The following is a 20,010-nucleotide window of genomic DNA, read 5'->3' on the forward strand; positions in this document are numbered from 1 at the left end:
ATAATTTATTTATTTTTAAGAGTGACAAATTGTTTAGCATAATGCTCTGTAGTGATTTGGAGGTTATGTTATATTTTACTAAAACATAAAAAAGAGCCTTATATTGACTGTAAATGTGGACATGAAAGGGTTAAAGAAGTAACCTTGTATTTGTATGCTACCAGTTTTTAAAGCAAACTGACTGCTGCTTCAGTTGAGGATGATTTAATCTCATGTTTCTTTATAAAGCAGAGGCAGTAAATTCAATACCTTTCCCTAAATGAAGCCTTGAGGCATCTCCTTCTAAATATAAACTAACAGCTTGCAGTATGAAGATTAAAAAATAGGTACAACTCTTTTGAACACTCGTCTGTAACGATAAAAAAATCGGGCCTCCTTTCTCTTTCATGTAAGTCACAAAAACTTTATTGTCTTCTGATGAGACTTGATTTGATGTGTGCAACTGTAATATTTCGTTCTTATACTACAGCACTGTTAAATGGATTGGAAATGTGTTATTTAACAAAGAAAAGTTTGTAAACCTTGATATGGAAAGATATGATTTATGGAAGGAGTCTCCATTGTCAGCTGTTACTTTAGTGTCAATTTCATATATATATATATAGCACATTTAAAAACAACTTTCATTGTCCAAAGTGACTTACAGACTTATCTTAAAAGTTTAAGGATATTAAGTATTTCAAGATGTAGAAAATAAAACAATGCAGTTATGGAAAAAAAAACATACAGACAAAGAAGTAATTAAACAATATATTTCCTTCAGGCGAAAGTCTTCAAGATGGGAGGATGTTGCGTTTAACAGCATTAAATGTAATTATAAATGGATAAAAATGATGTTTCCTTCTTCAGTAGATATTACAATTTTATATTTGGCAAATGGCTGTGGTATAAGAGGAATAAAACAGTGCATAGATACAAGAAAACACACTGTTGTAGGAAAATGAAATGATCACACCACATCACACCGTTGATTAGTTTCCTGATGCAGGAAATATCGTGTAGTTATTACCTACCAGCTGTCTCATTTGTATGGACTTTCTCAAGATAAAATTCGTAGTTGTGTATAAGGTAACACTTGTCTTCAGCAGATTGCTGGTTCGAATACGGCTGCCGTCTCTCCGAAGAGCTTCATCCAACAGAAAACATTTTAACCCCTATCTAATTTTTTTTATTCTTTTCTCTCAGTAATGGCAGTGTCCCATCATCCCCCGAGAGAGCAACGTAAGATACAGACCCTTCAACTCAACTTAACCTGTCCGCAATCTGACCTCATAAATCCCATTTCCCAGCATGCATCACCAATCTACTCATCAAGCACACCTCTGAATTGCTTCCCATTAACTCCTAGCTATTAACATTATGGATGTTTACTTGTTAAACATCGTCACTACTGTAATTCAAAAACAGATTTTTTTTAGATTTCAGACTTTGCGTTAATGGCAAAGAAAAAAAATCTGAAAATCCGGGAGAAGCAATCAATCTTTTCCCAGCTCAGATTCTGTCCGTCGACGCTTTATTTAACCATGTTTTCTGTTTTCGCAGTGTTCCTGCACCACAAAACCTCAAGGGTTTGACCATGTAGGTTACGAGCTCATTATTATATCTCTTCTGTCCATGTGCAGCCACCGTTAACTTTAATATTATACAGTATAAATACATGACACTAGATTGCACTTGAAGCCAGATTGCACTAGCATGCGGTGTGAGCACACACTCACACTGTAGCATCTGTCAGAGAAAAGATATCATGTAGAATTGTACAGAGACACATTGCTCTGCAAAACAGAGCTTCACACAACCTTACCTAACATAAGGCATTGTAGTCTTGCCAAACACACACACACACACACACACACACATCTATGTTAGCTGAAAAGATAAGACAGGCCTTCTCATAACACAAATGTTTAGTTTTCTGTAGATCTCTCATACACACTACACATTTAATAGACTGTTTTTTTTCGCATTAGATTATTAATAAGCAGGAGGTTTTATACTGCAACAGACAGAATGAACATAAAGTTATTATTATTATTAACACAATAATAGTTTTTTGGTTACATACAGAAATGTTTATTACACTCCTTATGATTTATAATCCTCCATCTTTAACTTGCCTTCACAGAGAAATATCCATCTATCTATCTGTCTATCTATCTATCTGTCTGTCTGTCTATCTATCTATCTATCCATCCATCCATCCATCCATCCATCTGGTTGTTAGCAAGCCTCCCCATCTCTTTCTAATTGTTAGCATTATAGACACCTTGGGTGTGTCAAAAGTTCCACTTTGTTTGCATTGTGTTATACTTTATGTACTGATCAAAAATATTTAAAAGATAGATAAATGAGGACCGTTATAAGGAACAGAAGGCTAACATACACACACACACACACACACACACACACAGATTCCGGTGCAAAGCTTGTCTAACCTCTACACAACCATCCAACTCGTTATGGGTTGACTTGCCTACAAAACTTGACCTGTGTGAATTACCTCAGTGATGCACACAGGATTGTAATTCTACATCCGAACTCTACCCACATTTCGATGTTGAACTCTACACACACAGTAAGAACACAGCTTTCTGCACAGTCTGACTCTGAAAGGTAGCACTGCTGTAACACTGGGGTCTGTTTGGCTAAAGCTCTGTGTCATCATTAATAAAGGATAGCTCTAGACCTCCAGAGCCGTTAACACTGCGTGACTGGTGAGGTGTAATGCGTGCACACACACACACACATACACACACACACACACTCACACACTCACACACTCTCAGACCCTTGCTTGCCTGGCTAATGCCATCGCTTCTTCATAAATAAAAGAATAGGATTAGGGAGTGATGAATGTGGAGGCACACTCTTCCTTGCACTGATGCAGCACTGCTTGTCTTATGGTTGGATATTAGAATTCAAAGCTCTGTGTAAGAGAATGAGAGCTGCATTGTTTGTCGGAGGAATGTGACCCTCACTCATGAGGATATATTATATTTACAGTGTAAAAAAAGGGCCATAAGCTCTATATGCTTTAGCCAATATAGATGGGAATACTCATTAAAACTAATATTCTACTTTACAAACTAAAATCCAATTTTTTGGAGTACAGATGGAATTAAAAATAGTTCACTGAGGGTGTAAATGGGCTGTATTGTATATATTTATTTTTTTTATTGTAGTATTTTGGGGTAATCAAGCAGTGGGCTCACTTTAAGTGCTCATTAAATCCAATTTTTTGAAGTACAGACGGAGTTAAACTTAAAAAAAAAAACAGTCCACTGAGGGTGTATTTATTTATTTATTTATTTATTGTAGTATTTTGGGGTAATCTATTATTATTATTATTATTATTATTTAAAAAAAATCTAGTAATATCTATCAATTTTTATCTATCATTTAAAAAACTAAGTAAGGAATAAATAACCGGACGCTCAGCATGGGTCGTGTTTAGAATCAAGCTAGTGATGAGTCTGTTTTTCACACAGAGGAAATATGACGAGACATCGCTTTTCTAGAGGACTGAATTGTTTTTGGATAAAGTTCTGAATTAACCTGAGTAGTGCTTGGTCAGTTTACCCTTGAAACCATGGCAACATTTTCTTTATAGGACCAAAACATTGGCATTATTTTATTAATTTCAAAAACCAAAACAACAAATGAAAAGTGTGATTAGATAGTTTATGTCCCATGTACACGTTAGGATTTTGTGGCGTCGCTTTTGTATCTGGTGGCTACGTTAAATTGTGCGCCAGAGCAGCAATTGTCAGGGTGTGATATAAAAATGATATAAAAAAATAAAATGCAAAATAATAGCATGTGCTGGATCAAGTGCTATTTTATAAGCTTTTGAAATAAACCAAATTTGCAGTGATAAATGTAATAATTACAGTTAGGATTATTCGTACAGCAATACAGTATATTAAGTATTAGATGCTTATGTCAGTGCTTGCCATCTTCTAATTCATATATTATCACATTTGTATTGTTTTTTTTTAAAGGCAGTGTTCTGTATGCTATTTAAAAAACCCAGTCTTTGACATCTCTACTATCTCTAAAAACATTTGCCAATCTTACAGGCATGAAGTAAAGTACATGCAGATTACCGGGAGCTCAAAAAATTTACTTGTGCGCAAACCAACTCTGAATACAAGGAACTTTCCTGGTGTAGATATTCATATAACTTTTAAGTTGCCACTTCTGAATACAGCCCTAAGTGCACTGCTTTAGAGTCCAATTACGATCTGTCCTTAAGTACAAAGTTTCAGGTCATTTTAGTAGTTATTCCTCTTAAAGCATAATGTTCACTAACTACAGTGAAACTTATAGGAAAGAATATTTAGAATATTTATGAGGGTGAGATGTGTCTGGACCTGCTGATGGAGTTAATAACAAGTGTATCTGCAGAGTTGGATCAATTTTGTACTTCATCTGAAACAAAACACTGTTTCATAGAATCTACTGTTACTGAAGCACAGAAATTTCCCAGCCTCTATATATTAATTGTATTTTTACACTCTAGTGACGTAGTTATGGCCACCCGTATAGCATGAATACACAGTTACACACTCCGAATTGGATGATGTGTACACAGTGAACATAAGTACTGACTGATATTCTAACCTGTGTGCGTGTGTGTGTGTGTGTGCTGCCTTTATCACGCCATACAGGGAAGAAATGGCCCAGGAAATGTCCGAGCTTCTGGCTAGGTGGGTTCGCCTCCATCGACTCCCGTCATGACGACCAACAAGAATCAGCCACAAACAAACCCCTCAAGGGCGATTAATTTAGAAATTAATTCGAAATTAATTTGGGGGTCAATTCCAATCGAATGCTGGATGCAAGTGTTGACTTTTAATGAATACATGAATGAAAGACTTGATCAATCTGTTCATCGAGCCGGTCGGATCAGCCCTGATTAAACGGCGTTGTAATACTTGTGGAAGGAATTGCACTGTGCTTTATGTGCATGTTATTATTATTCATCAAGAGTCCTTTTCCATTAGGCTGAGTTACCGGTTCCTTCTAGATAATGAAACTGTCAAATAACAATGGCCTGCATGTTTTTTTTTTTGTTTGTTTTGTTTTGTTTATTTGCTGGGTTTTTTTTCTTTGTCACATTATTTTGCATTATCACAATTTCCGTGATTTATTATATCATCATGATCACTGAATTTAAAAATGTGCATGTGATTTGGGAATACCTGCATGTCAAATCTAAAAGGTTCTGTGTTTTTTTTTTGTTTTGTTTTTTTTTAAATCTATCCTCGAGAATCCATTTTTTTAAGGGAGAAATTCTCAGATGTGGTATAGCTATCTATCCATCTATCTAATGCTACCTAGCATTACACATGCTACATGAACAAAAATCTGTATAAGGATGAAACGGAGGTAGTAGGGATAGTTATATAAGAAGAATAAAATGGAATAGGGCATGCTGTTATAGGAAATAAATCACCGACTGGTGCTATGTAGCATGAAGCGGAGTTACTGTTACCAAGGCAAAAAACTAATCAACACCTTCTGACCAATCAGGGTCTAGAATTGAACACAAAATAAAATATTTTGTTCGTGATAATATTGTGGCAGCTTATAAATCTCAGTTATCAAGACATGCCTAGTTATCTTCTTCACTTGGCCAGAAAAGAAGAAGTGCACTGTATTGATTCTCAGGGTGTCCATAACAGCAGAGCTCAACTATTTCCTGCCCTACTGTGCCAGGGAGCTGAAAGTGACACCGCAGTAGATAGTTTTAAGCCGTTTAGAGATACAGTGACTGAGTGACTTTAACAAGCGGCTATGGCGTTAATCCGCTGAGCTAAAAGGCTTCAGCGGGCTGCCAGTAAAGCCTGGCAGAGGACCAGCCAGGGCATAGAGGTGTGCCAGGTCACTGTCTCCTCTCTTTCTTATGCATCTCAAGCTCCACAGATCTTTGAAGTGTTAGGCCCAGCTCACAGAGTGGCAGATGTGATCTAGCAAACCGATTAGCGGCTGGGTGGATGTAGGCGGGTTCTGTGATCCTATCATTTAAAGGTATAAGAGGAAGAGAGGAAGGTGAAACAGCTCAAGCCAGGAAGTTTAGATTGTGACTGTTTGTGTCTTTATGAGCTTCTTTCTGTGCTGCAGAATGCTGCAAAGGTTTATAATCATCAAACCTGTTTATGCCTGTTTGCTGCAACCATACACAGTAACCTCCATATGTCTTTTAAATTGCACCCTTAGGTACCAGCTTAATTGACCCTAGCTAACCTTTTGTTCTTTCTTCTTTAATACCTGCCTTTAACTACATTTCCAGTGACTGTTCTTCATAAGTGGGAAATCTTGGTGTAAGAATCTCTGTGCTGTTTCTAAATCCCTCTATGTTGTGCCTTTCTTGTCTTCTTGTACTTGTGGTGGTGATGGCAGAAGTCGGCAGGTGCAAGCCACGAAGGCTGCGGCCGGCACCAAGAAGCACGATCTTAGCAAGTGGAAGTACGCAGAGCTCCGAGACGCCATCAACACTTCCTGTGGTAAGATATGTCTACAGCAGAGGAAGACAGAGGCCCATTTATCAGGCCTTTTAGTTGTTTATCCAGAGATGAAAGCTAATACTCGAGTGGCATTTTACTCTGAACGAGCACTGTTGGTCCCAGATCTTGCCTAGAGCTTCTGTAATATCAGTCAGTAGGTAAAAAAAAAGTGTTTATTATATAGGGATAAAATTAATTAAATAAATTGATTGACTGATTGAATAACTGACACAGCTAACAAATTCATTTAATAATTAGGCGAATCATTTTTGCTGGGTGGAATTGACTCCAAAGCATCGGTGATGATTCTAAGTTTTCAATGCCTGGAATCACTGAATCAACTCTTTCTGCAATCGACTTTGATGTGAACTGAAAGCAGGATGGTGACTTGACGCACAAGATGTATGTTGTGCATGCCGAGAAAATTAATCAGTGTAGCGTTTATCTAATTGAGTCAATTGATTCAACCGAATTGACTCGCTGCACAACAGTTTATAATGCAAACGCTTCATGACATGAATTGTATTGATGTGAGAACGTGAGAACGTGAGAACGCGAGAACGCGCTCGTTTTGTAGACTAATCATTCATTCGAGGCAATGGTTATTTTCAACCCTTCTCATACAATTTAGCAAATTTTTGTCCAAAATATCACAAGATGTCTGATAGGGCACAATAGATTGATAAATATGACCATAAATTTGTGATACAGATAGAAAAAACAGATAAGGTAACTCAATAAATGGCAGTTAATAAGCATAACCAAGATACACTTGATCCCATTCTCACAATCAAATGATTACAAATCTGAATATTGCTTGCATGAAATCAGACAATGTCACAGAGTTCCGACAAGAGGCTTCCTCTGTTGTAATGTGCTCCACCATTCCCAGTAAAACACAGTCCCAGTAATAGACCGTTTTTATTATTATGAATTTTTATTGATTTTGTCAATTTATTTGTAGCTGTATTTGAAAAAAAGCCTTGCTTTCCAAATTTACAGGTAAAGCTATAAATGGATTAGGGCAGAGCCTAAGAAGTCACTTTGTTCTTTACTCATTGCTTTCTGACCTTAATAAATATGAGGCAGTGATTCTGACGGTAGTCCGTAGCACCAACGGAACAAGGGATGGATTAGCAAAAGAGGGCGCATTTACTTATTATACATTATCAGTATTCTGCTGGAGTTGAAAATGATAACCAGGTACAATATTACTGCAGTCTTTCTGGAGGGACTGCACCTACTTTCACTCGTTTTTCACCCACTCTCACTTGAAAACTGTGAAAAATGTTAAGAACCGAGCCAGTGCTGCGGGAAACAGGAACCCAATTTTGGGGACACTGAAAACTCAATTTATATCCTGATCCTCACTTCTTCTCTTTTTTTTTAACCAATTCTCTCCTCACTATCTCTCTCATCTCCTCCTCCTTAAAGATATCGAGCTGTTGGCTGCATGCCGAGAGGAGTTCCACCGCAGGCTGAAGGTCTACCATGCCTGGAAATCGAAGAACAAGAAACGCAACACCGAGGCCGAGCAGAGGACTCCCAAATCCCTCACGGACTATGGTAAGAGCTGGCTTCTTACAATCCATACATTCACACTACACACTACACACTTCACGCTTCACGAAATAGCTACAAAGGTCAAAATTATTATGGCTGATGATGATTACATGGGTCGGAGTTAAAGCAAATCAAATGTTAACCATCATAATTGCTATGGGTTTTTACTAGCCGACCATTAATCCAAAAAAAAATCCAAAAAAAAAAAAAAAGTCAAGTCCATAGTTAATGGTTTAATGGATTCAGGATGTTGCTAGGCTTTTTTTTTTTTTTAATTGCTATTTTGTTTTATTAGTGCAGTTAAATGCTGATTTAAGAACACACAAGCTTCAGTTAATAGCCATACACAGGCTACAAATTACATTTCAAGCTTCAATGCTTCTTTAAGACAAATAGATAAATTAGTGCAAAAAATGTGCAAAGTAATAAATCTGTGTATCATATTACACTATTTTAAAACCATTAGACCCTTAAACATGGACATCAGTACTGGGATCCTGTTAGACCCAACAAAAAAGCAACAGGAGATGGCGGTTAGCACTCTATGAAATAGAGCAGTCACCATGCATCGATTTCATGGTGTTTGCATGGTGACTGCTTTATCCTGGTCAGGCTCACTGTGGTTTAAACTGCCTGTTTGTTTATAGTTTTTGGAAATATTCATTAGAAGTTCATCAGAAAAATATCGCCTGTAGGGAAAAACGAAAATAACTGCAGGAGTGGGCGGGATTGGTCAGAGATCCTGCGGGAACGGGGATTTAAAAAAAAAAAAAATAGCTCGTCACTTAACCATTAAAAAAGCCTTTTCCCAGTCTTAAACAAGGTGCTTTTGATTGTAGAATTGGTTTCATCCACTTCCAAAATAACAATGTGTATTTAGCCTGCTTTTGTTCCGTCTGTTTTGCTACTAGTTGACAGTCCCCCACAGGCGGCTAGTGGGAAGTAAGTCTGGCGACGTACGTGGAGCTAAATATCTAAAAAAGCATTGTTGGATTAACAGACGGTGTTAATTGAAGCTGGAAGCCTGGAACAAAGTTCAGAAATCAAGGAATAGCATCCTCCTGGTATCTCAAAAGGCAGCGTCGTTCACAATCTTGCCTTGATTAGTTGGATGCACCACAGTTTTTCATTTGCGAATCGTTCCCTCCCTCTATAGAACCATTTGGCTTTGTTGAGGAAAATGCATCATGCTGTGCCTGGGTATGTGTACATACAGTATGTGTGGATGTGTATATGCGTGTGTCACCCCATAATTACACACTGCTTTCATCTGCCAGTTTCCAAAATTAAGCGAGACCATCTGTCAACATAGCAGATAGTTCTCTTTTTATTCCTGTGCCCAAAAACCCTATCTGGCAAATCTACACAAATGCACACAAACACAGGCTTCTCATAGCCAGTCCGTTTCTACCGTAATGCATTTTTCATGTTACTGCAGAATATAGATTCTTCCCTGTAGAACTTCTAGCCATACACCTCATATGTAAGGAATAAAACACATGCGCTTACAGGAAAATAATCAATGATTCGTGCTTCTTATAACAGCATGTCCGGAAGTGTTTTATTCCTCTTATACCACAGCCTTATACCACTTGCAAGCTATTAGATTTAAAATAATAATAATAATAATAATAATAATAATAATAATGACGACACATCATACTTCTCGTCTGTTTATAGTTACTTTTAATGTTGTGGGTCATCTGTGATCTTACGTTGTAGCGCAATAAACGATCATTCTTTCAACCGCCTCTTTTCTCTCTCTCTCTCTCTCTCTCTCTCTCTCTCTCTTGAAATGGATAAGACAAAAATTCATCACTTCATATTACTTGTCATGAGAAAGCGCAATCTCCTCTGTCTCCTCTGTCTGTACCAGAAAACTTACCTCTGACTGTTACAAAGCACTGACATTGGAGTCTCCTTCCAAATCCAAAATGATGAATAAACATCTCCTCACAGAAAGCTTCACCATATCATTTTTTTTAACGTGGAGTGTCTTAGAACGAGTGCGTTAATAGGAACCTGTGATTTTGTGTGCATTGCAAATGGAACAGTTGTCAGAGCTGCTGTAATAGAAAATTAATCAACACTTTCCGACCAATTAGATTTGAGAAATCAACAGAGCTCTGCTATAAATTATATTAATGCACTGTCTCACAAAAAAAAAAAAAAAAGAGAGAAATTTCATAACAATTTTTCAACGCTTTGCCTTTCTATGGCCAAGCCCAGCTCGTGCCCACTTTCGCACACAGAATACAACAATATTTTTAAATAAAAAATAAAATAAAAAAATACCTTCGCAAGTGGATACAATGATGACCCCTGGTTATCAGTTGTGCTTAAAAATACAGTGCAACTTTTTTAAATAAATGATAACAATAGTTTTACTCAAACAATATACTGTATATTTCTCAAGAGTAAATGATTTAAAATAAAAAATCAGATTTTACCTGTTAAATAACATCATGTGAAATTGAAATATACTACACTAGATGTGAAATGTTTGTGTATGTTCTTTTTTCTTTTCAGTTCTGATGCCATATATTTCATTCACATGTTAAAGCATATTGTCCTAATAATGAGCGTTATTATCATATTGTAATGACTAGTGCCTAATATTGACTTCATTGTCGCTGTAATTACAGTCCTTTGTGTGTTATGTGTTATTGTCCGTATTGCCTTTAATCAGTAAGAGCAAATGTTGCTTGAGTTATTAGTGAGAAGTGCCAGGGTTGTTTGAGCAATATCATTTGGCAAATTTGTATTAGATCCTCATAGCTGATGAAATAAAAACAGCTCTTATGAGCGGACTGGGTTTCTAAGCCTCTAGCTGTGCTTCTGTGCTGGGAGTCGCCATGGTGATGAGGAGGCTGCAAAGGCTGTACCTGGCTATTTACAGAGCCGCTATGTTTATGCGTGCTCAGCACACGCAGTAATGCCACTTTTATGGTCGTTATTATCACAGCCCCTTTTTTTGATGAAAGAAAGGAGGACAGATGGACAAATAACTGGGGACTTATGGGCCGTAATATGTACCAGACGGAAGAAGTGCATCCTGCATACCACGCATCAGTTTTTTTTTTTTTTTTTTTTTTTTTTTTGTCTTTTTACGCTCAGACGCCTATATGATTCATTAGCAAGTGTGTAATTTCAGGGAAAAATTTCAAATAATCTGTCATATAAAAGTAGGAGTATGAGGTGTTTGTACTCATACTGGTTTATGCTTTATCAGAAGTGTGTCTGAGAAGCCTTCAGAATATTTCTCATGGTATAAAAGGTGATAGATGTCAATGATTAAAGGAGGTTGGATAGTAAACAGCATGACATGATATGCAAAAGCAGACTGTTTAAAAAAAAAAACAGTGGTGCTTCAACTGAGTTTTTAATCTGGTCTCATTAGAAGAAGACAATCCGCGATTGTAATAAGTAATGGGAAACGTTTACGTGAAAGCATGTTCGGAATAAATCGTTGCCACGTATTGCAATTTTACATACAAGCAGAACTCTTATAAACAGAATCCTTGTCTACTTTCAGTCGGAAAACTACCTTAAACAGTTTATCTACACACTGATTTCATAAGAAACAGTTTTACAGCATTGAATTAAAAGAAAAAAAAAAAGAAGAAGTTCCAACTGACTAGTCTATTCAAATATATTAATGAGTGAATAGTGAAGAGGAGCATTGCATTGTTTTATTTTCTTTGTGCAACCATCAGTTAAAAAAAAGTAGAATACGTTAAGAAAATGAAACATTGTTTGCTGTCTCTGTTACTAAGAAAATAGTTTCCCGCTTTACAGGCGAATCCCTGATGATCCTGAAAGACCGTAATTGGTAACTGGGTGGGATGGATGGCGTTACTCTCTCCCATCAATCTCCCATTGGTAGATCTTTAACGTTGGTACATGTCTACCAATCGTGGACATTTGTGCGCTTGTGTATGTGGAAGAGAGCAGTTAGCACTTTCCTCTGAGTGTGTTTGGCTGCTCTGTGATGTAGCATGAGCAGCAATTCAAAACGTTCCTACCCCCAAAGAGGAAGCATGTACTAACCTTCACCACTGCACTGATTGGTTGTTGTCGTGTGACAGGTGAGAGCTAGCTAGTGGGTAGGAATTGGCAAATTAATGAAAAAAAAAGTTTTGTGGGTGACTTTTGTTAACTGCCGCACTATGGCCAAATGGCGAGAAGCCTTTCTAATGTTCTAAAGGCGTTGGAAACCTCTTTTAGTATGGAGTATAAGTCTAGTTTTGGTCATGAAGGGACAACTACAACATTTAGCACTGTATGTTAGGCTCATGCATCTGTTAAGAAAAGAATAAATGACAATGCAACCATTAAAAAAAATCCAGCAAATTATTGAAATCATTGATTTGTCTCAGGTTTAAATAAATTCATCCATGTATCTTCAGTATCCACTTTATCCTGGTCAGATCTGGAGTCTGTCACGAGGCAGGAATACACCCTGGATGGGATGCCAGTGAATGTCATTCCATGACACCCTGAACACACATTCACACACTTATTCACACCAAGGGGCAATTTAGCCAACTAACATGCTTTTAGAAGGTGGGAGGAAACCAGAGAACCTAGAGGAAACCCACACAGAAACAGACACACAGCCAGTAACGCAAGCTCAGGATCGAACCTAGAGCTGTGAGAAGGCAAATGCTACCCACTACGCACCCATGCCGCCTTTTAAATCATAATAACGGCATAACATTCTCTATTCAAAATGTTATAGCTGAAGAAACAAGGTGGTTCCAGCCATTTCGTGACCTCTTTGTGTCTTCATATTAGATACACATTAAATCTCAAACACTACACACTGATCAGTGTCTCTCATGCTGCTGTTGTCACACTGTATACAAAACATGACACAAAGATATTAAGATGAAAATTCATGACATGTGCCTCTTTTGTTTATAGGTTGTGCACGCCATGTGATAAATGTGTGTAAGTGGCCCTTGATGGTAGTTTAACAATTCTAACAGCTGGGCTGCCCTCAATAACCACACTGAACCACTTTGTACCCTTCCCTGATTTACATTCACTGTCTTCCCCTGGATTCTTGCAAAAATAAATAAATAAATAAAAATTAGCCAGTAGACACTTAAGAACTTGTTTTTGCACGCAAAAGGAAAAGATTTTTAATAAGCTTGTTTTAACGCTAAAAGTAGTAAGATAGTTATGCAAGTGGATATGCAAAGTGACATGATCATTAGCACGCCAGCATTGAGTACATTAGGAAACCCAAACTGTCGGATTTAAAATTAAAAGCTTCTAGTCATACAGACATTTATGTAAATTAAACTACCTGATACAGGAAGTAAGTAATACATTGGCCTAGTAGCTGATTTATAATGATGAAGAAGGCTAGACAGTTTGAGAGGTACTAGGTTGGCATGAAAGGATTATACCATTGTGTGTTTTGATCTGAGGATTATGTCTGGAGCTATTGTGTTCACATAATGTCTGGTTCTATCGATCCTGGTAGAAATACGTGTAATGGGTTTATGAACTTGAATAAGGCAGACAAGTTATTTAACACACTCACCAAGGCACAAATAGGCTGCCACTGTGGGCCCTTGAGCAAGGCCCTTAACCCTCAACTGCTCAGTTGTATAAATGAGATAATTGTAAGTCGCTCTGGATAAGGGCGTCTGCCAAATGCCATAAATGTAAATGTAAATGTAAATAGATGGCCAAACACAACTAAACATGAGGACTGAAGTATGTACTACACCTCTAGAATGCCACAAACACTAAACAGGAAGTAGTCAGTTAAAACCCAAGGAATGCTAGCTTACAAAAGGGTTGTTTATATAGATAACGTTTCTTAGCAACCTAAAATCCTAAAGAAAGGCTTTTTCTTGGGGCCCAACAATCTCTTCTAGGGTTCTTCATAGAACTTTTAAAAGATTCCTCCAGTGGGACAAGTAAAGAAATACTAATTAACTATTATTGAAAGTGATGAGTATCTCTTCCTTCATACTTTCTTAACAAGTGGATATCATTGTTGATACATCTACATGAAAGTTTGAGTGGTTTGTCACCAGGGTAATTTCTAGCAGTATAAACAGTCGCTTCTGGCCCACGAGTCACCAAGGGGCCCCGTAAGAATGCAATTTTAAAAAAATATGTATATATATTATAATAATATATTTTAGCAGTAGGGGATCGTGAGCCAATGGTTGTTACCACTGTTCAGGTTTTCGCAGGAGGCCTTCTTGTGGGTTCTGATTCCTTGGGTGACCAGGGGTTTTAAAAAATTTCTGCAAAATTTCTGGACACCTTGGCTGTTAAAAAAACAAAACAAAACAAAAAAAAACCACAGACTATATAAATAATTATATAATTGAAATAAAATCCAACTATTCAAATATTAGACATATACAATATACAATGTGTGCAGTAATAATATTTTGGCTACTTGTTGGAGTCAGAGAAGTTTTTTAATTTCTTTCCACTCACAGAACACATTTTTATTTTTATATAAAAATGCTATTAGACTTAAACATTATTTAACTTGTTTTAAACTTATTGAGGTTTGGATTCAATTCAAGTGACCAGTCAAATTGGATAATATCCATTAGAACTTAGTACTCTATGGAGGCATTTATGTCACTTGAAATTTGGTCTGGCTTGTGTTTTAATTTTTAATTTTTATTTTTTTAATGTTGTTTGTTCATATAGAAATTAATTTTTAAAAAAATAATATAAAAAAAAAAATAAGAAGTACTCAATAATACATATTATTACTTTGATAATGGTGGGTTGTGATTTCCACTACTGTAACAATTAAAAAAAAAAAAAAAAGAGGACACCCTGGCTATGCGTTGCAGATCCCTGGGGATCTCTGGACCTGAGTTTGAGAACCATGGCGCTAAGCAACATGATATACAATCTCATAAAAGATGACAAGGTCCAGCTTGTGGATGGTGTCTGAAGATGTGGACTAAAGTTAAAGCAGAATACTGTCCAAACATTTTGGGTGTTTTGTTGGAAGTTTCTGCTCTTTTCTGAACTGTCTTTATGAATATGTTAATGTGGCATTTTTATCTTTCTTGTGCAGTGAACAAATGCATAGAGTTTGGTGCTCAGTCCATGCAGAAGTGACCAACACTGCACTTTCTCCCAATTTGTTGGAAATAAACCCCAACTGATTATTATTACTGACTAAAATCAAATCAGTAATGGAGTGACACTTCAATGCAGAGAGAAAATAGAAACTGGGACAACACTTTTCTCTTTTTTTTGACTACTGAAGAATTTTGCTGACACTTTGATAAATACCTTGTGTTTAAACGACTCAATGCACCAAATATTAACACTAATTTCAGTATGTTTTATAAGCTTTCCACAAAAGCTTGACTTTATTTAATGTACCATCCAACGTACATAACGGTGTGACTATTCTTTTCTCTTCAGCGTATATTATAATAATGCTGAACATGCCATATTATGTTACCCCAAATGAGAATATAGTAGTAGCACCCAAGAGCATTATTTGAATTCTCAAATACCAAAAACCAAAGCTATACTTATCATTGATTCCGTGGTAGATTTGCTGAGATTCGCAGTGTAACTGCTGAAATCACTAACATCTCAGTTCTAAATTATGTAGCATATCATTTACACTGATTAAAGCAGAGCAAAAATGAATAGCTCTAATTTTATATACTTAGTGTCACTAAACAGTTATCCAATTTTAACAGTTTTTAACATCCCCAGCCCATACTAATAGCAGAACGCTTTAGATACTGAACTTAAAATCCTTGTAGTTCAAAGACCTAACTTCCTACAATGCATCGTGTCTCTGTTCCTGCAGCCCAGAACTACGTGGCGCCTCCAATCCCGGCCCGGCAACATGAGATCCTGATGAACCGGCAGCAACGCTACTTCCGCATTCCCTTCATCCGCCCCGGAGATCAGTACAAAGACCCACAGAATAAGAAGAAGGGGTGGTGGTACGCACACTTCGATGGATCCTGGATCGCCAGGCAGATGGAGCTGCACCCTGATAAACATCCCATTCTGCTAGTGGCCGGTGAGTGCAGCTTGTTTTAAAGGTTTTGACATTCTTTAGTTCAGTGGTTCTCGAAACCAGTCCGCAGGGCCTCCCAGATGGTCCACAGTTTCTCCAGGTATTTACGAACCACGGCTTTATTTATCATCGAGGAGGACGATATATTGGAACTTGACAGAAGATTGGGGTCAAAGCGCAAGATCAGTACGCTTTAAACAATTAATGGCTAGGGTCACATGTCCAAGGGCCCAACTGTGGTCATTATTTGTGGTCCCACTACCCTGCAGTATGGTATCATTGCCTGTGCTTGGTTTTGCATGTGAACTGAGAGTTTTTGAAAGTTTTTACCTCAACATTTCAACAAAGTCGTTAAGATTTTAATGGAACAAGTCCATATACAACTGTACCTTTAAAAGAAACACACTATGTTGAGTCTGTTGTACATTCAACAGGAGCCTAAGAAGGAACTTTTTTAAACTTGTCTTTCAGAATTTAAACTATATCTATACTTCATATATGAGTACCTTTACTTATTGCTTGTCAGTGTGAACATAACGGTAAGTGTTAAAAAAGATAAAAGTAATTAAAAAGCAATTTTCACTCGACCCCATTATTCTAATTCTTTGTCGTATCCAACTTTTAGTTCTTTAGAATTTAGTTCTTAATTGTGTGTTTGGTTTTGTTTCTCTGCATGTTTTGTAGGCAAGGATGATATGGAGATGTGTGAGCTGAATTTAGAAGAGACAGGTCTGACCCGTAAGCGTGGAGCGGAAATCCTTGCCCGGCAATTCGAGGAGATCTGGGAGCGCTGCGGAGGAATCCAGTATCTGAGGAACGCTATTGAGAGCCGACAGGCACGGCCCACCTACGCCACGGCCATGCTGCAGAACTTGCTCAAGTAGACACACATACAATCACACACTCAGTCGGTCAACCATTAAACCATGGCCATGCTGCAGAAACAGCTCGAGGAGACACACACACTCACACACACGCGCACACACACACACACACACACATACTCACTTTATCTTAACCAATAAACCTCGATCATACTGCAAAAACTGCTCAAGCACACACACTTGAGCAGTACACACACTCACACATGCATACACACACATGTAACCAGCCAAGCCATGGCTGTGCCAGACCATGCTCCAGCACACACACACACACACACACACAGTCTAGCGTCTAGGTATTTTTCTAGTTTGAAGAGAAGAATGCAGTTTCTCTCATAGTCAGAATTTAGATAGTAATTCACTTCAGACTCACTTCTGTTTCTCAGTTCACCAATGAACTTGTTTTTATTGACATTTTGTCTTTTGCCCTCTAAATTTTTGCCCTCTTAATTAGTTCCCTTTTGCCTGTTTTGCTCTTTAAATTTGTCACATTAATTTACAGTGAATTTGGTGCATTGTTATGCTTTCACTCATCCATAACTGCAACTTTGAGGCCTTAATAACTGCAATTGGCAGGGTGATTCCTTTTAAGACGCATCTCAGTGTACCATTTTGTATATTATCTGATAAATATTAATAAGCAAGTGTTAATAATTCAGTCATTCCTGTAGGGATATTCCATTTTTGCAACTGTATAGTTATCACAGCTTCTTAAAAGTCTTAACTTCTTTATATTTAAATGAAAATAGCTTAAATGAAGAATTTCACCAACTGGCAGGAAAAAAATTTGCACACAATTACAATAATAGTTGTAATGATAACAATAGTCTTTTATTGTTTGTTAATTATTTTCATGGTAACGATAGGATTTTGTCAGTTACTGTTTACACTCGAGTAAAAACCCTCGTCTGTAGTTCAGGTCTAAACTCTAAACGATGCACTATATTTTTCTGAGCGATTTTTCTAGCATTCCTTAACCTGTATTGTTAAGCTGTACCTGATGATCTTCCAGCTTCAACTGAATGTACAGAAATTTTTACACAATTTTACACAAAGTCCTTAAAGATGTAAAATTGAGAACTAGATTGTGTTTCACTGAATAACTTTAATCATACTTGTTCTGTTGAAATCGTTCCTGAATTTTCATTGTGCTACTCAAGAAGGATTAACATTAATTTTGGAGGAAAAAGAACTATAATGATGTTTCTAAATTATACATTTTATTTGTTGTCGATGAATGAAGTGTAATGAAATGTATGCAATACTTTAATTAAGGAATACATTTTTTGAAACGAGTGTGGAGTTGTGTTTGCTCTGGTTTTGGTTGGACCAAATACGTATTCTAGCAAATAACTAATGTCTCTAATGGGGGGATGCAGCTTTTGTACAAAGCTAAACATTAGGTTGGCTGATGAGGAAACGATGGTGTATAACTGTTAGAAAAAGTAATAAATAACAGGAATTAACTTCACAGATGTTCTACAACATCAAATGTAATAATAAACAGACAAAAAAGTATGTCATTCTTTAATTAATGACATACTTGTTGGCAAATTCCTGTGGCATAAGAGAAATAAAACACTTTGGTTTGTGCTACAACTGCATGATTATTTTCTTATAATCACATTCCCATTATTATATATATAAGGGCACACACACACACACACACACACATTTTACATTTACAGTGCATTGGGGTCCAACAGTCTGAGATGAAATATTTAAAACAAAGAATGTAAATGTTCAATATCTTTAATATTTAATCTGCAGTATTTCTAGGTCCCTATTTAAATGTAAGCAAATTTGTGATATTGAGCATGTTAACTGCTTTGTACAAAAGGTCAGATTTTCCTCATGCCTAATCTCTTCTATTGAAGCACGTGCTCAGACGACACTCTGATGGATTTGATCTAACATCAGGTTTTGCACAAACTTGTGGAGTTCATGCCAGCTCGAGGGAACACTGTCATTAAAGCAAAAAAGGGGATGAACCAAATACTAAGAAACTCTGAAATTCATATAAATATTTCAAAGATTCTACTTTTCACTCAAGTTGTTGTCAATAATATAATTTGTAATGAAAATTATTGCATTAAATTAGAAAAGAATGCAAAATAGAAGCATTTAAGTCTCAGAACATAATTAATTCATTAGGCCTTAATTAACCCATTAGAACTTTTTAGGCAGGTCCATAATTGTCATTAAGAATAAGAATTCCAGAGCATAATAAATTCTCTGACTCTTCACCCATGGGCTACTCTAAGCAGTTGTCTGAGGATCTGAAGCTAATTGATGCCTACAAAGCAGAAGAAAGAATATAAAAAAAGATATCAGTGTGCTTCCAGATCACAATTTCTGCTCTCCAAAATAACATTAAGAAATGGCATTTAAGGGAAACTGTAGAAGTCAAGGCAAGATCTGGAAGATCAAGTGAGCTTTCAGATACAACTACTAGTATGCTGGCTAGAAAGCCAAAGCAAAACTCCCAAATGACAGCATGGACCTGAAGGAGGTTTATCTGACACAGGAGTGGTGGTGTACCATTCTACTATGCAGCGTTGCTTGTATAAACATTATCTGCATGGAAGAGTCATCAGAAAGAAAATTCACCTGTGAGATTTCAGCACATTCTGGAAGCAGAGGTGACACAGTCTAAAAACTAAGCTTGGTCCTCACAGTCCCATCACAGATCTTAAACATGCTGTGCATGCCAGACAGCCCAAGAATAACTCACAACCTTCTGCAAGGAAGAGTGGGTGAAAATTCATTAAACATGAATAGAAACATTCCTAGCTGTATCTATATCTGCCAAAGGGGGTGTTACTAAGTACTGACTCAGAAATGTGTCCAAACTTTTGTACATTTCACAATTACTTTTTTTTTCTTTTTTATTCAAATATGGAGTAACTGTGCAGTAATATTTGCACCAAACCTTTGTTTCAAATAGTTTGCTGCAGAGGTTGTGTTTACTTCTTTCCACTTGCCACGAGTGAACAAACTTTTGCATACA

General features: G+C 36.9%; 1 protein-coding gene across 6 annotated transcripts in view; it reads left to right on the forward strand.

The window, feature by feature from the left end:
• Positions 1-18,599, forward strand: part of myo6a (myosin VIa) — a 116,641-nt gene extending 98,042 nt beyond the window's left edge. Inside the window, exons 29-36 of one of the 6 annotated variants that reach the window (XM_026918190.3) lie at positions 1,186-1,221; positions 1,543-1,578; positions 4,671-4,709; positions 6,406-6,509; positions 7,944-8,075; positions 12,999-13,025; positions 15,901-16,119; positions 16,801-18,599. In XM_026918190.3, the coding sequence (XP_026773991.1) occupies positions 1,186-1,221; positions 1,543-1,578; positions 4,671-4,709; positions 6,406-6,509; positions 7,944-8,075; positions 12,999-13,025; positions 15,901-16,119; positions 16,801-17,000 (793 nt within the window). In that variant the 3' untranslated portion in view covers positions 17,001-18,599. The remainder of the gene's footprint in view (positions 1-1,185; positions 1,222-1,542; positions 1,579-4,670; positions 4,710-6,405; positions 6,510-7,943; positions 8,076-12,998; positions 13,026-15,900; positions 16,120-16,800) is intronic. The other 5 variants (XM_053231693.1, XM_053231692.1, XM_053231695.1 and 2 more) reach the window with 5 other exon arrangements.
• The last annotated feature ends 1,411 nt before the right edge of the window (positions 18,600-20,010 follow it).

The sequence above is a fragment of the Pangasianodon hypophthalmus genome, chromosome 30, assembly GCF_027358585.1.
Source record: "Pangasianodon hypophthalmus isolate fPanHyp1 chromosome 30, fPanHyp1.pri, whole genome shotgun sequence".
NCBI lineage: Eukaryota > Metazoa > Chordata > Actinopteri > Siluriformes > Pangasiidae > Pangasianodon > Pangasianodon hypophthalmus.